Genomic DNA, 17,707 nt, shown 5'->3' with positions numbered 1-17,707 from the left:
TTGCATCTTACCAGTTTTGTTTGCATCGTCCGTGTCAGCTTCGTTTCACACCAGCTCTAGGCTCTTTGTTATATTCCTATGTAAGGTTGAGGTCAGTGCCGTTGAGTCCTCGTGACCTCGCAGTTATTTGTCCTTCCGTGCTTTAAGTACCGCCTCTGGCACTTTGGAGGGGTCAATTAGAATGACAGTTATGTATGTAACTGCGGTTAATTGATTTTGAAGGTTTTTCCAAACATTTGGTTGGTACTGTACTTAAGTTAAATAGTGGTTCAGTGTCTGACATTCTGCCTCTTTCTGTCTTTCACTTTTCAGGTTGCCAATAGAAGTCTGTCGGATGTGGCTGGATTACAAAACAGAAAGACAATGACTTTATCTTGACTTAAAATCTGTGTGCTGTGTTTTGAGGGTTCAGGTTAGAGGCATGTGTTTTTGCATTGAATAATAAAAAAAAAAAAGCATACAACTTGCTTGGAGGCAGCCATAAAGGGCATCATATGAAATACTTGCAGCTAAGTATGAGCATAAAGGTACCACTGCAGTGGTGCTGCTTTTAGATGTAATTTAGCAGCTTAGCACCAACCGTCAACTTTGGGAGCATTGCCCTTTCAATCACACAAATTAATGCTACTGGCAGACAGTGTGCTAACCTTAGCTCGTCGGCATTAGCAAAGAAGCACAAGTCTCACATATACACGGGCATACTGTCTGTGGACAGCAGGACAGATGTAGCCCCCGCCCTCCCTCCTATCGTCCTTTCAAAGCAAGCTGAAGAGAAGATGAGATTTAGGATTGATCGGTTCAGTCGCCTTTTTTTCCCCAATCGCGCCCTCTCCGTGTCACTCCACCCGACCTGGCTTGTCATCCTGCGGCCAAGTCCCCGTAGCCAAATACCACGCAATCCTTGCATTTAATTCTTAAGAATGTTTTTCTGGGCTCTGCCATCGTGGTATAACTTCACACCAAGCACGTTTGTATATCAAAACTGAGCAAAAGCACCTCTAATGACAATTCTTCAAATTGAGATGCTTTTGTGAAGCATTGAAAGTAAATAGGCATCAGCAGACAGTATGTATAATGGAAGCAGCGGAGGAGTAAAAAATAGAAAGAGCAAGACCACACACCAAGGTAATATTTGTATAAAATTGCTCAAGATGTGACGGAATACCCTTCGAGGCCGCTCCTCCTCCATTTTACTGCCCCTCCTCCTGCATTTATTCCTCCCTCTCTCCGCTGCACTCAACTAGAGCGCAAGCTTCCCTGGGCTCTGACTACAGTGCCACGAAAAGAAACCGTGAAAGAGAGAAAGCAGAGTAGTTGCGCTGGGCTCGATCACTTGCACGGATGGTAGAGACGCAAAGGACGACGGCTTGCTGCATGTACCCTCACTCATCACTGCGTTGTCGCTGAAGGCAAGAAAGAGGACAGCAAATGAGAGCAATGCACATCAAGACAGCAGAGGACCTGAGGAGGAAGTCAGGATAAAGATGTGGATACAATCAATGATGGTGCGCTGGTCATGATGGAAATGGAAGGACTTGCAAAGATCTCCGACTTCAGCTGTGTGTAATTTAACAGGAACTTCTGTGTGTCAGATGAGCACATATTTGCAGGAAGAAAAAAAAAATGAGCTGAGAGATCAAGCGCAGGAAGATCGCCAAGTCCACAGCTTGTGTGGGACAAACAGACTGGGAATTCTCTTGTGTGTGTTTACTTAAATAAGAGTGTGTGCAACTTTGTAGTCCATACTGCTAAGCAGAAGGTTGGACCGATCACTCTCATCTAGCCTCGGTGGCTGGTACTCGCAGCAAGCATAGGAAGAGGTGGTTTGGGTACAGTGGCAGGCCCAGGGGTGGGGGCATGGCCATGGGGGGGCCGCATCCCTTCCTCCACCTTGCATCGGGACAGACGCTGGGGTTTTTGGGGTGGGGGTCCTTTCAGGGGTGCACCAAGACTGTCGGAGCTGAGGCCTTGGCCAAGCAGAGTAGCACCCGGAGGTGCAGGTAGTAACGGAGACGGGAGCACAGCAGAGAAAGCAAGACGGGGAAGATGTTCTCCAAGAGTCTGGATTGTTCTTGGCTCGTTGGTTCTCGTCTTTCTCACCTCGCTCTTCTTCTCCGTCTCGCTCCGGGGTGGCGTTGGCTTCAATTATTTGGAGCCGCCGAGCTGGGAGGATTCTCGGCGGGTGAAGCTGGTGCCCAGCTACGTGGGCTCGCACAAACAGAACCCGCATGACTCCCTGCAACCGCAAACATGTGCCTGCCCTCGGTGCGTTGGAGATCCCGGTGTCTCGGACTGGTTCGATGAGAACTACGAACCAGATATCTCGCCTGTTTGGACCAGAGACAACATCCAGCTGCCCTCTGATGTCTACTACTGGTGGGTGGTAAGTAACAAACCATTTTTTCCTGCAAAACTTATACACAGAAAAAAGCATGACACATAATAGACCTACAACTCAACCCAGTTTGCTCATGACCCATTTTTACCTTTTTTTTTTTTTTTTTTTGGAACTGTTGAGCCAATCTTCGTTTTCAACAAAGTTTTTGGCCTCATTTCTTAAAAGTCCTTTAATATTCTTTTATGAATTGCCCATTTAACACACCACCAGCTCAGATAATGCACTCAAATAGATCTCTTGAAATGCTAAGTTGACACTGCTTCCCAGTGGCCAAGGCATCTCTTTTAAGGACACCGTGGACTACTGTTGTAGTCTTGAGCGCATTCTTGTCCTCAAGACTGGTTAAGAGGCCACTGTTTGAGGGTCTCTTGGAATCAAAAGCATTTTTAGTCTGTCTTGTCCCTCAAATTTGGACTTCAGCAGACTATGGAATTTTGGAAAAGCCAGTACTACTGTGATCAGTGAAAAATGCCGAATGCAATAAAAAACAAAACACACACATATATATATATATATATATATATATATATATATATATATATATATATATATATATATATATATATATATATATATATATATATATATATACACACAGTATATATATATATATATATATATATATATATATATATATATATATATATATATATATATATATATATATATATATATATACACACAGTATATATATATATATATATATATATATATATATACACACAGTATATATATATATATATATATATATATATATATATATATATATATATATATATATATATATATACAGTATATATATATATATATATGTGTGTGTGTATATATATATGTGTGTGTGTGTGTGTGTAGTTTTTTTTGTAAAATTATATTTATCGGGGCTTTTCAGGACAGTTCAAATTAAATAGGTATGATTATATAATTTGTAGAAAAGGTGAAAAACATTTTTTTCCGATCTGAGATTTGTTTCCTATTATTATTTCCAAAACAAAATACAATTTGTTTTTGTTGCAAATATAATGAACAACAAAATCTGGTGGTCATTTTGGTATGTTTTTTTTTTTTTTTTTTTTTTTTTTTTTAGTCTGATTATGCCTCATTTTTAACCTCCAAAAGGGTTGGCCTTGCCTCAGTCTCGATACAGACGCCTCGATTTCTTGGTCTTCCTTTGTGTGGTCTTCACTACAACACTACCTTGGACAAAACGGGATAGTTGTGAGACAAGGCAGAAAAACCTTCTGAAAAACCAATCTTATTTAAACATTTATTGCGCGGCAGTATGTTCCCCCTCTGCACTGCTACCGCCTCAGGAGCCAGGCCCCAACAGGGAAGCTTCATTAACCAAAACCAAGCTTCATTATCCATAGAATGAGAAGTGGAACTTAGATTATCCTTATGTATCTTGGCCAGTCCGTCTGGTGTGGCACATTTATTCTTAAACTGTTCCAGAAATTCAAGGTCAAGATTCCTGCATTAAATCATATACATTTGCATTTATCTTGAAAGCAGACAATCTATATAGTTTTGCTTGATGAGGCATAGTGTGTTTTTCATCTCAAAGCGCTTCATGAGGCTCAACATCCAGAGGCTTCATGAAGAGCAGTGAACTTTGCATTTTGTGTCCTTCTGCACAGCGCGGAAACTTGGAGAACAATGAAACCCCCATTAAAACAGTACAGACATTTCAACCCTCAACTCCTGTCTGAGGAGAATCCTAAAGCTCCACTGGTGAAAAACTGTCGGCAATGTAGATCTCTGGCAAATGACAAACCACATATCAGTGAAACAAGAGGTCAAGGAAGAGAAGATGGGGTGGGAGCTGTCACAGGAAACCAATCTCGAACATCACTTGCTCGATCTAGACGTGGAAACCCGAGGGGAAGAGGAAGCGCGGAAGATCGAAGCACATGTAGAGAAGGGACCTAGAAGCTGAGAGTAAATTGGCCGGTTGCACCTCGGAACGGACACAAATAATTGCACAGGACCAGAAACAATGACAAAAAGTTGTTGATGGCCTATGTCCCGCGGATCTACAGTAAACAGCAATGAATGAACTAGGCCTACAGCTTTTAAAAGTAAAGTTGCAATGATCACTTTTACACCCATCTCCTTATGTAAAATTTGTCATTTTCTCAACCATTATAATATGTTCCCCTTTGTTACTGTGACTATTCAATATCTGCAAATCCATTGATCCCCGAAAACACAAGATAAAAGATACACACTGAACGTTACAGTAAAAATAATTTTAGACACCTGGAAACATTTTCTGCCAGTTCCTAGTTCACCATTTATTCCATATTGTGTATTGTGCTTACAGAGGCAAAATGTCTTTGCTTTTTGTTTTTTTTTACATAGTAATTGTGACCTATCAACAAATCCACATTGTGTTGTTGTCATTAAACCAATCAATCCACTGCTTTGGGTACAACAGCTATCTACACACAATGAAAATTGTCCATCTTCTGAGATCGTTTAGGTTATGGCTCTTAACTGTGCTTTTAAACCTATGTATAAAGTGTAAATATAGCAATGTGCATTTTAAACTCGCAAGGCTCAGTCCAGCTCAGTCTGCAAAATACTTCAAACAGTGACTAACAGCTGCCAAGTCATTAGGGCATATTACAACAGAGGGAGGATGAAGGAGCAGAGAAACTTCTACCATTTTGGGAACTACACTTAGCTTGTGTCTTTCAGGTGACTATCAACGCTAGCTTGAGTGTGAACTTATGCTGGTGTATCAGACGCCTGACGGTTATTTGAAGTAAAATGTATATGTCTTCACTGGCTGTCCTGAATAATAAAACACTCATGTGATAGAAGTTGCTGCCAGGTATCTTGTACCTTCGTAGTCAGCTTACAGGAAGATTAATGGTCCCAGAACAACAGAAGTGCAATGTGCCAAGCTGGATTTGAGACGGAAAAGCCGAAGGATGGAGGGATAAAGAAAGCAAGGGAAGAAGAAACAAGGGGGAGGCAAAGCACCAGCTGGAGAGTCAGAGAGGTAATGGAGGAGTAAAAGACAGATTTAGTGCCGTCTGATCGGCACTGATGAGCAGCGTGCCGCTCTGGTGTCCCGAAGAGACCAAGAAAGACAAGAGGAGGAGAAACAAAGAGGGAGCAGGGGAAATTAAAGAGAAGGAATTAGACATGACGGCACACAGGCTGCTGGGGAAGACGTAAAGCAACACAATGTGTGTCAGGAAGAAATTGAGGCCAACTGCGATTGAAAAAGTAAAAATAAGAATGATGGAGCAGAAATTATGTTTAGTTGCTTGAATTATCCTCAGACAAATGAATGAGCGTTTTGCCCCTGTAATATGCTGATGTTGACGCTACTTAAGAGAGCCAAAGTTGAAAATCACATTGAGCCAGCCCCGGCTGCCACTTAGAGGTTGTAAGAGCAGGCACTTTAATTTGACTTTCTGCCGCCTAATTGTCCATCTGCAAGGCAAATCTTCAAATACACTTCTCAGGCGCGTACTTGGCGCCATCGATGCTCCAAAAGCCCATGGTATTATGCCATCAGTGCATGAACACGTCTGAATCATGGACGGTGCCCGCCATCGTCGCCTAGTATCAAACCGGTTTGATGATTTTGGCGCTCAAGCGCCAATAGCGCTTTTTGTGCAGGGAGGATGGGAGCCAATGGTGCATGGCTACAGTATTGCCCACCACACGTGTACCATTCATACCCAAATTAGACACCGTCGTGGGAGTAAATTTCGGAGGCTCTTGTGAAGTATAAATTATTTGATCTTTGGCAAGAGCATGTCTTCCTTTAACAATGTCAAGTCCCCAGAATAAAAGGACAAGCACAAAACAGACAAGGAGATGCAAGAGCTCGCTTTTAGTCAACTCAGAGGTCGGCATCTTAAATGGTCATGATCCCAAACACGTGATTAAGACAACTCCTAGCACTTATAACATGCAGTCAGCGTTGAGCCAATGGCTCATCTTAGCGGAGGCCGGACTACCAAAATTGATGTCGTTATAACTAACATGGTTTCCCTCTCTTTTGGTTGTTTTGATCATATGTGTCTTATTCAAAATATTGTATTTTATCATTTTTTATGGCTCGGTGGCACAGTGGTTAGCACATCTGCCTCACAGTTCAGAGACCTGAGTTCAAATCCACCTCGCTTGGGCCTTCCTGTGTGGAGTATGCATGTTCTGCCTAACCCGTGTAGGTTCTCTCCGGGTACTCCTACTTCCTCCCACACTCCAAGAACATGCATGGCAGGTGTATTGGACTTACTAGATTGTCCTTGTGTGTGATTAGGTATGTGAATGGTGGTTCTGCTCTGTGTGCCCTGCGATTGACTGGCAACCAGTTAGGGTGTCCTCCGCCTACTGCCCAAAGTCAGCTGGGATAGGCACCAGCAAGCCTCCAACCTTTGTGAGGATAAGTGGCTCTAGAAAATGGATTTGCTACTGTAATCAATGACTTACCCTGCCATGAAATCTGTTTCAAATTTTGGATTTTTTTTTTTTTTTAATTATAAAGCATTAAGCATTTGCATTGCAACCAAAATCTCAGTTTAGATCCTAAACAAAAGTTTTATTGCAATATGGCATCTGTGTTTGTAAAGTAGGTTATGAATATGATTTATGCTCAATTTGGATGATTTTCTATCGCAGCTTTGCTTCTGGATAATAATACATATGTAGCTAGCACTAATCCGTCTTTCAGTGTTGCACAATCATTCCAAAAAAGCACTTTTACATTTTCTAGTAAACCAACATTGTTTGCTAACATTGCTATTACTTCAAAATTTTCCACTCACTTTAATTTGTGACCGCATATTTTACTAGCCTCATTTATTCTGATGATGTTGGATCGTGGTTTGGTCCACATGGGCGGTGTCTTTTCTGTTACACTTATTCATCCAGCCAGAAAGAACACACTTGCGCACACACATTCGCACACCGCTAAATTTCAATTATGTTGTCAGATGTGGTTCCACTGCAGAGCCTCTTAACCATATTTTCCTCTGCCTGTAGATGTTGCAGCCCCAGTTTAAACCCCACAGTATTCAGCAGGTGCTGCTTAGGTTGTTCCAGGTATGTGATTGAATTTATTATCACTTAACTACTTTTAAATGTAGCACAATTTCTAAACCTAATAACAAATATTGCAAAACTACTCATGGGGTTGATATGATAAACATATTTCTTGCAAACTATATACATCAATGGCTATTATTGACACTGTTCTAACAACTGCCTGGCCATGGGGTCACAGGGGGAAACGGTTTTGAACTATTAGCGCTTTGCTATCAGCTTGTGCAATAGAACTAAGCCACAGACAGTTAAGATCTCAGTGTGGAGTCCAATGGAAGGAGCAGGCAGAGTGAGCACAGTGAGAATTAGAGGCCAGGGATGAAAACGTGGAAGGAAGAAGGTGAGAAACAAATCAGATTATTGATGGGAAACAGGAATTTAGTAGAAAATTGATTCATTTATTATTATTGATTCATCACTTATTAGTATGAAGGGTTTAGCAGCATTAGCCAATAGCTTCATAAAATGTGCTTAAGCAACCAGAAAACAACTTTTATTATTCCTATTGATGGTCTGATGTTTGATCCCGGTGACAGGTTATTCCTGGACGATCTCCCTATGGCTCATGGGATCCCGGACGATGCCTACGGTGTGCTGTAGTGGGGAATTCTGGCAACCTGCGTGGGGCTGGATATGGGGCCACCATAGATGGGCACAACTACATCATGAGGTAAGTGGAGTGAGTAGTGTGGATACATGAAAAGCCTATAAAACGAAGTAGAAATGTGAAGATGCAGATGGCTGTTTCATTAAAGTTACATCATGGATAAAAGAAGGTAAAGTAGACAGATGTGTATCTAATGCAATATTTAATCTTAGTGTTTCGTGTCTTCTTATTGGTTGACAGGGTCATAGACTTCTTAGGAGGTCAAGAATCTTAAGAAGTGGAATATTATTGCTTGTGATTGTCTCACAGGCGTGCGGAGTAAATCCTTAGGTTTCAATCTAGTTCCTATGTCATACTAGCCTAATGCAAATCCCTCAGTTAAAACGTTGTTTGTTGTTCCGTGGTTCATGATCAACAATCATTTTCCACAGATAATGCTGTATATGTAGATAAATAGCATTCACTTTTATGACCTCTTAATGTATGTTTGAGATCTTTTGAGTTTGCAAGACTTGAAATTTTAGAATCGGTCCATACCAAGTAAATACCGGTGCCAGCATCACCGATACCGACATCAAGTTGTTATAGGGTCATAAAATATGATGGTATTATAAATCTTTTGCATTGTTAGTAGCACATTTTTTTTATTGTTGAGTTCTCACGCATTCTATAATGATTTTATTAAATACTATTATCAAAGTTGGGCAGCATGGTGGAAGAATGGTTAGAATATCCATGCGGAGGATGCAGGTTTGATTCTTCCTGTGTGGAGTTTGCATGTTCTTCTTTTGTGTTTTCTCCTTGCACTTTGGTAGCGTGCCAAAAAATTGATTTACATTAGAATTGGGATTTTCACTAACTATGATTCAGAATCAAATTAAAATGTACCCAAATGAATGTTATAAATTGAAAAATATATTCAAACAAATTCACTTCTTCCTGGCTTCCGTATGGCTACGTCGGATGCACACTATGTCATGACACAAAAACAAAAATGGAGGGAATTCAACCGGCCCTGGTTGAAGGCAAAGATTTACACCCTTACCGTATTTAGGGGGTTTATCTACATGTTGCAGACAGGCTAAACCATCCCAAAGGTTTTTCAACTGAGATAGCTTTATTCTGAAACTGAAAGAAAAGTCAGCGGTGCCTCAAAAGAAACAAGCAGATTGGCACTAACATATAATGTGATGGACATCAAGGTCAACGCAGTCTTTTTGAGTTTTGTAAATTTGTCTGATGCGATGAATGTGAATGCGATGTTTCACTCTGTTGCTAACAAATAGGGATTGATTTTCTCGGATTATGACTGATAATGCTCACAATTTGCTCACAGGTACGGAGAATCACAAACTGGTACATGTTTCAAGCTTTGCCCATACTTTCAACTTCATTGCTTACTTGAAAATAGTGTATTTTCTTCGTGTCCCCGCCTACTGCCCGAAGACAGCTGGGAGAAGGTTCCAGCATGCCTGCGACCCTAGTGAGGATAAGCGGCCCAGAAAATGGACAGCTGGATTTTTAAAGTTCTACAATTAACATTGCATACATTTTCCAAAATGGAATATAGGGAGACGGATATGGAGGTTGGAATAAAGCAGGACTATACTCCGACATACCTGAAATTGAAATTCGAAATATGTAAAAATGAATAAACTGTGCTTAACAATAGTAAATCTCAATAATGGATTGATGGAAAAGACCCCTGCTCTCGGTATACTCTTTAGAAGCCACAAATATGGAAGTTGTCACTGGCAACACATATAATCTGTTCAACAGACGTTGGTAGGAGGTGCATAGCATTGTGTCCTGTTGTTTGTGCTGCCTTGATATTGAATCAAAAAAAAAGGGGGGGGGGGGGGGGGGGGCTGGAAAAAAAGCTTTTCATTCCAAGTCGACATGTGTGGGCAGCTTCCCCTCCGACTCGTATCATGTTCAACGTTCTCATTTCTGCAGTTTGACTCTAATTTGTATTTAAAATGAGCTCTCGCTCACCACCACTGCCGCCCACCTCCTGCCTGTCTGGACAAACCGCATCGAGACATTTTCTTGGCTACTTAATGTGATGTCATGAATTTCATATTCTATTTGACTTTCCACATTGAGTTGTTTTCTGGGTAAGGTATCTGCATTGCGTTTTCTTCATCTCACTGAAGCATCATGCAAAGAAGATGTTCATTATTGATTTGGGTCACTGTCTCAAGATCAGTACATCAGTGCTTCATGATTGCCTTCATCATTATTCAATATACTTTATAGCAATTGGGCTCAGCCATAGGGAGGAACAAGAGAGCTAATCTGTATTACAGAGATGCTCCTTAATCACCTCAGAGTGCAAATTACATTCAAGGAGAATTTTTTTTTTTTTTATCTATCAAAGAAGACGCTATCATTTTGGTTATGATCTGAATCGGAATGTTTCACTTATCAGGGATTCCACAGAGTTCTGTGGAATTCGATCTGACAACTCGGCTTAGTATGTTTTTTCATATACTTGTATACTTCTTTTTTATGAACAGCAGAACAATTTAATTAAATTCTTTCGAGAACATAAACTCAAAGCTAATAGTGGAAAATAATCACTCGTAGCCCACGTGCCTCTTCCTAGTTTACTGCTATGGCCTTAGCCGAAGTCTGCAATATGAGAAACCCATAAAGAATCCCTCTGAGGGGCTGCAGCCCCATGCGTCTATTTAGTACAATATTTATTATTTAACAATGCAGCCTGTTTTTAAATGAGCAAATGAGGTGGCGCCTTGAGTGCAAAGATCTCTCATACCGCTCCCCTTTCACACTTTTAAGGATAAACCTGGCCCCCACGGTGGGCTACGAGGAAGATGCTGGCAGCCACACCACTCATCACTTCATGTATCCAGAGAGCGCCAAGAACCTGGCAGCCAACGTCAGCTTTGTCCTGGTTCCTTTTAAAACACTGGATCTGGTTTGGATCACCAGCGCGCTGTCTACCGGCCAGATCCGATTGTAAGCGCACGAGATGAATCAGGCAACCCTGCGCTAACAAATCCATCAACGTCAACCAATTTAATTGATCAAAGAGTAATTCAACATGTCTCTCCTCTAGCACCTACGCTCCAGTGAAGCAATTTCTTCGTGTGGATAAAGACAAGGTGAGCAATTATTTTGAGTTAATTGCTCACACAATGCAACAAAACACACATACACACACAAAACTGCAGCAAGTGCTTCTCTGCAATTATGTCCCTTTTGTTGACGAAGGATTAGTTAAGCTTGAAACCATCCCTTTGTTTTAACTAATCTTCCGCTCACTCTTTAATCCACGAAAACAGATAAAGTCCACATAATCCCTACCATGTGGAGACTTGATGGGGACTCTTTGCCTAAGCACTAACACAGTCTTACAGCCTATTTTGGAGTACAACCAAAAGTATGGATTTGTAAGATTTCCTGAGAGCAGCCGAAAGCCTTGTTTCCTGGCACTGAAAGTTACCTGTAGAATAGAAAAGTGCTATTTTTCACCAGATCATTTATTCTGGTTATACATCTTGAAGCAGGGCTTCTTAAATGGGCATACGAGTACAATTTTCTTTTTAAATTAAGAGCAATTTAATTGGAAAGGGATCTATCCTCTGGACTTGTGGATCAAATATGCCTAAGGATACCACGAGAAATATTCTTCCAAAGATTATTAAAAGCTGAAAAAAATTTCACCCCTAAAAAATATGTTTTTAATCAGCAGTATGATTTTAGCTTGTATTTTTTTTATCCGATCAATTTATTTTGGAGAAATCAGCAAATAACCAACAAATTCCAAAAAGGCCCCTAGAAACACTCCCTCTTTCACAGCTATTAAGTTGTGCTAGTTGTGGGGAGTCTCGCATATAGACAAAAGAGTTGTTCGCTGTCTGAAGTATAAAGTTTAGAGCCTCAATGTCTCAGTGATTGAATGAAAACTACGATCTATCGTCACCAAAATTTACACGCACATTCTTACTCTTGTCCATTCTGTGAAGACATAAAAACGATAGTATCAAAGTTTTAATTTTGTCACCTGGTCTCTCCTCATCTGAATTCATATTTGCAAAAAAAGCCTAAATATCGTGCCGATTATTTTGATTTGTGTCAAAGTGGACTGGAATAGGAATTTACGAATATGAATTTAGGTTTAGACGACAGATGAAGGTGACAGTCTGAGCCAGGAACCATTCCAAAGCTTGCCCCCTGCCTTCACTGGCATCTGGAATCAAGCTGACTCCTCCCAATTTTGGAGCGTCCCACAATTTTTTGGAAGCTGAAAACATGTCAAATCACTCCTGAGATTTATTGAGGGATAACTTTAGTGATCGCATTTTTTTTTTTTTTACATACAGACGAGAACAATTATGCAAGTGCCAATGCTCAACAAATTCAAGCGGTGTTTTAAAGTATGCAAAACCTCAGGCAATTGTTTCATGTTCAGTAATAGAACGCAAGTAATAGCCACCATTTTCCTTTGTGGGTGTGGTGAGTTCATTAAAAAAGAAACAAATTGTCTATATCCAGGTGCAAATCTTCAACCCAGCGTTCTTTAAATACATTCACGATCACTGGACCAGGCATCATGGCCGCTACCCATCCACGGGCATGCTGGTGCTCTTCTTCGCCCTGCACGTCTGCGATGAGGTCAGTGAACGCTCACACCTTCAACGTCATTGACGTCATATGCAGGACGTCACACGAGCTTCCAATGTCAACTTCCCCAGGTGAATGTGTTTGGATTTGGGGCGGACAGCCGTGGAAACTGGCACCACTACTGGGAGCAGAACCGTTACGCCGGAGAGTTCCGAAAGACGGGTGTCCATGATGCAGACTTCGAAGCTCAGATCATTCAGCGACTGGCTGAAGCCGGAAAAATCACGATTTATCCAGGAAAATAAGGGAGACGGTTTCAGCCACTGATGATGCGATAAACGCTCCCAAATTTGTCCCAGTTCTTCTCAAGGTGATACGAAGAGGTCATTGATGTGTCGCACCTTATCCGAGTCCAGCCCTCTAGCTAGTACCTAAATGTTTGTATGTGGACCACCGCTCAAGATGTGCCAACGTATCGATTGCTCACGCCGCGACGGGGAGGTTAGAGCCGCGGGGTTTCGCCTCACGTGATAAGAGCCGAGGCTGAACGACACGGGCTGCGTTTCGTCTTCACAGGCCTCGACTCAGGAGTGAAAAACAGAGCTGTCAAGCAAACTGACACTGACTGCCACTGAGCTTGGAATTGAGAGCGCCCGAGAGGGAATCCTCACATTCTGTCACGTTCTCCACCGATCTAATCCTGCACCGTTTATACAGCTACAAATTGCCTTTCGCGGGAAACGGCAGCATCAGCACTCCAGTGAACCATTGTTCCCCGGTTAGTGTTTCCAATAGCAACAAACGACTGAGCTGGGGATGTTGACCAACACAGTGCAACACTGTGAAGGCGAGCAGACAGACAGACAGACAGACAGACAGGAATGACTCAGCGCACATTATGAGGCACCGACGGAATGGCACAGAGAGAGTATCCATTTCTCGGCTGGAAACTAGTAGAGGTATTACTCAATTCGGTAGAAAAGAGTTCTTCAAGAATCCTTCACAAGGATGACTTCCCGCATCACATTAACCTTGTAAAATGAATAAGTTGCAGGAGGAGATGACTAAGAGCTGAGAGAGTGATTCTCCTGGAATCCCGTCAAAGGGAAATCTCCAAGAGACGTTTTGACCGCGTGTTTGGACGGATGCACGCTGGTCTGTGATCAGACTTTTAATAATCCCCGTGTGGTGTGTTACGGTCCAATTTAAGAGCCAAAGCACGACGAGGCCAGCGGGGCAACGCATCATTTGGTCCCAGTTTGTGTCGTTTGTGCTGTGATTTACGGCTCTCCGCAAATTGTGCTGCATTTCTTGATTGAAGGACTGCAAAAATCCAAAAGGACTTTTGCGTCCAAGTGGATTTAGCTCATTCTTGATTAATGCCAATGTGGCAAGAGGAGGACCACCGGAATCCGCCTGGATGTGAAATTGTTGGACATAATAGTTTCATCTACCGCTAGTCCCTGGTACCTGCCGATTAAACCTTCAGCTGTCGCTTCAAGGAGTACAGTGTCACCACACGCCTTAGATATCACCATTAACCTGCACTTTCATTTCTGGTTTTCACATGACCTTTCTTCAGGGTGTTTTATTTCCGTTGTCTCATTGTAACTGTTTTCGAACTGTTGCTGTTCTCTCAAATGATGTTTGCTTTGTTGTTCCCTGGGGTGTCCCTGAAACATTTTTACTCAGCAAAAAGAAATATCACATTGAAGGGCGCCTTTGGGGAAATGTTTCATTTGCGTCAAGGAGCTACATAAAAAGGATCAATAACACTGTCTGTTAAATGAATAAGACTAACCCAAAGAATGTTTTCCAGCAAATTGAAGTTACTTGTCCATAGCGCTCAATTGATTGCACTTGTTTTGGCTTGAGATTTGTGGTTTTAATACAGACATAAAACAAATCACATACCTGCAACAGGGTGTACCCTATGTTAAAAACTGCTTTAGTGCACTTCTACAAACTATAACCATAATATAAACATATTGTTGAATGAAATCAGGTTTGATCTCATGAAATGATGTACTCCATCATAGCTGATGAGTGAAACTATTCAAATCGTTCATTACAAGTATTATCTGCAAAACAAAAAAAAAGAAAATAAAAAAAGCTGAGGAAAATAATTGCTAAAAAATGTAAAGTTAGGTCATTGAGAAATGATAACCATGAAGCTGTTAAATGTTAAAAGCTACACACGCTAAAAAGAAGTCAGTAATTTAGTCTAACATCGTTTGTTGTCTTTAAGCTAGCCTTAAATTTGACCTAGAAGCTACTTTTCTCTGGGGTTTACAAACTTCTACTGTAGGTTCCCAAAAGCACCTGGGAGCACAGTATAGAAAAAGTTGAGACGGCAAGGTTACAACCGACGAGAAGACCGTTTCAGTTTAATTATACAGATGAGCTTTTCTACCAGCAAAAACAACACATCAGAAGACTTAGAGAAAGATTCTCTCAGTCCTTTTCAAACATTAATGAGTAAAATCATGGAAAACACATTATGTTACTTTGGTTAAGGCTTTCTCAGGCCCACAAAGTAGCAAAATTGAAAGCCCCATAAAAGCTACAAATTTACCGTTGAACATCCCATATCCATGTAGTAATAATGTTCAAGTCTCACAGCTCAGCTTTATTTCTCAGTGTAATGAGTATGTTAAAATAGCTGCCACTTAATTAAGTAAAATATATTCCTTCACTTGTTTGAGTTTTGTATTAATTTGTATTAAATAATTGGCTATGACATTCATAATAGTAACATTTACAAGATCATAACATTTTATCTTATCCATTGACCTTTGAATTCTATGCTGTACTCTCTGATATTGATGGTCACTTTATCCCTTTTGTACACGCAATACAACAATTTTTAACCTCATCTACGAATAATCTGGTTTTATAAAAAATCAAATGAGACCCTTGAGGACTAGTTTGCCCACCCCTGGTCTAACTGCCCCCCACGGGGAAGAGAACTCTTTCTTTCTGTGCTAATATCAGCCTTATTTGCATATCAATGTATTTTATTTTTGGATGCATCGGTTCTGTCTATCATCAATTTTAATCATCTCTTTTTGCACATGACAGCTTCTAAAAGTCGATTTGAGTTTGTTTTGAAGAGACAAGAGTGGCTCAAATAGGACATTGTAGTGACTACTTGCCCACATGCGACGTTCACGCTTTCGTGCCTTGTCCTGTCACCGCTGGACATATCGACCCTTAAGCCACTTGGTCGCTCATTACAAACATCTGCTAATCTTTGCATTTTTTTTTTTTTTTTTTTAGTTTTACACTGACTGACACACACTTGCTGTAAATCTGCTGGCTGTGAGCTGTGCCTTCTACGCGCTATCCAGCACATAAACATATTCCAACGTCGTTTCAGACATGCTTTCACCCTTTGTCTGCTTCTTTTTAAAATAAATAAATAAATAAACAAATAAAGATGGCCCGAGAGCGTAGTTTGGGGCGTGGCTCATTGAATGAGGAGAGTCAAACATTTAACTCCACCTGCTAAACATTTGACTTTACCCACACAGTCTGAGTCTGAGCACCTTCTATTTCTTTCTTTCTTTTTTTTAACTTTTCTTGTAGCTTTAATGATGTGCCATCCAGCCCAAATACCAGGCTCAACCAGCCAGGGAGTGCGCTCTCTGGTGGGGTCATGTGGTTCTGCACCCATTCCAGTCATTTCTATGTCATCCTTTATCTTTTGACCCCTATGGCCTACACAGTCAGGACCAACACGGACTCCTGCGTTTTCAGGTCCCCTGAACAAGCTAAATGTGCTTCCTTGGCTTTATGATCCTCTATTCACCCAGTATGGACGTCAATATGGCCATTTCTACCACTTCAGTGGGCGGGGTCAAACGTTTAGTAGGCGGAGTCACACATTTGCCTCCACAGTTCACACTGTCACACACGTAGAGCAATGCTTTGAACTTTTCTTTCCAGCCAGGAATACTCGCTACTGGAGGATGTTGTAAAGTAGACAATTGATGTCTGTGATTCATCGCCATTTTTCTGTGTAGTATATGACTCGCACGCATTTACCGTGTGCCAGACATTCTAACCATGTATTGCATATCACATTCTGCAGCTGCTGTCCACTACTCACTCATTAACCAATAAGACATTAGGAGATTAGTAATAAATGGGCTCTTGGTTCCAACTTTTCTCGGCAGCATCATACTTAAAATGGATGTCAAAGGTCAACACTCCTCGACCATGCTTTATGTCAAAAATGAGACCCAAACCTCAGCGTTATCATTTTATTTAGCGATTCAGTTCAACGTAAAAGACAAAACAATATGTTGTTGCTCTAGTATTTTCAAATTGCACATGATTACTTTCTCATATTTTTGTGATACAGATAGCTGCATAACACATTCTTGGTCAAATTAGAGGATTCTTTGAGACATTGTTTTATCGTTCTTTTCTTCTCTGACAAGCAATTTCAACATTTTATGCCCACTACATGACCAATTGTTATTAATACTTGTCTTTAACATTTCTTTCTCCAAGATGCACATTCCAGCTTGGAAGATTCTGTCTCAAGCACCCGAGTAACATTTGTAGGAAATTGTCGCTGTTTCTATGGGTTTGGTTTGATGAAAAGGATCAAAAACATAACTAAAAATATTCGTATCACTTTAGTAAGATTACCAATTAATTCCTTTTAATGTAGGGGTTTGTGGAAGCCTGAGTATACCGTTGTATGAAAATATTTTATGATTTCACACTAATGGGCAATTGATACACACAGTATGGCACTACCCCATACCTTCGTTGGAAAAAAAAAATCCTATTTGGACCCTAGTTTGTGTTTGCTTCGGATGCATCCGGATTTAGCGCATTGCAAGTACGCAAAAATGTTATGTTAGATACATTTGAAGACAAAAGTAGAAAATGTAATCGAGCAGTTTTATTACATCACACTGTGTATTCACTGCAGCACAACAGTCTTGTATTTGTTGTCACTCCACTTTGTATCTTAGGTTGTAAAAATAAAGGTTTCCTGAAATGGTATGATGTGTTGGGCCATCTTACTCTCA

At 40.9% G+C, this 17,707-nt stretch overlaps 1 protein-coding gene across 1 annotated transcript; it reads left to right on the top strand.

Moving 5' to 3' along the window:
• The first annotated feature begins 1,857 nt into the window (after nucleotides 1-1,857).
• Nucleotides 1,858-17,681, top strand: st3gal2 (ST3 beta-galactoside alpha-2,3-sialyltransferase 2). Its single transcript, XM_088416584.1, has 8 exons — nucleotides 1,858-1,874; nucleotides 1,939-2,383; nucleotides 7,403-7,462; nucleotides 7,999-8,132; nucleotides 10,872-11,051; nucleotides 11,152-11,197; nucleotides 12,591-12,710; nucleotides 12,791-17,681. The coding sequence occupies exons 1-8, from the start codon at nucleotides 1,858-1,860 to the stop codon at nucleotides 12,962-12,964; spliced, it is 1,176 nt and encodes a 391-aa protein (XP_088272710.1). The 3' UTR covers nucleotides 12,965-17,681.
• Nucleotides 17,682-17,707: the final 26 nt, after the last annotated feature.

Source organism: Hippichthys cyanospilos, chromosome 6, assembly GCF_059441005.1.
Source record: "Hippichthys cyanospilos isolate Australia breed blue-spotted pipefish chromosome 6, RoL_Hcya_1.0, whole genome shotgun sequence".
Classification (NCBI taxonomy): domain Eukaryota; kingdom Metazoa; phylum Chordata; class Actinopteri; order Syngnathiformes; family Syngnathidae; genus Hippichthys; species Hippichthys cyanospilos.
The sequence above is the reverse complement of the archived record's forward strand: the minus strand, read 5'-3'. Positions and strand labels throughout refer to the sequence as shown.

What these genes read in the sequence shown, in the direction of transcription:
- st3gal2 (XM_088416584.1), top strand. An exon ending in TGCTGCTTAGGTTGTTCCAG is followed by an intron (nt 7,463 to 7,998) that starts GTATGTGATTGA and finishes TCCCGGTGACAG; the next exon opens with GTTATTCCTGGACGATCTCC. An exon ending in TTCGTGTGGATAAAGACAAG is followed by an intron (nt 11,198 to 12,590) that starts GTGAGCAATTAT and finishes GTCTATATCCAG; the next exon opens with GTGCAAATCTTCAACCCAGC.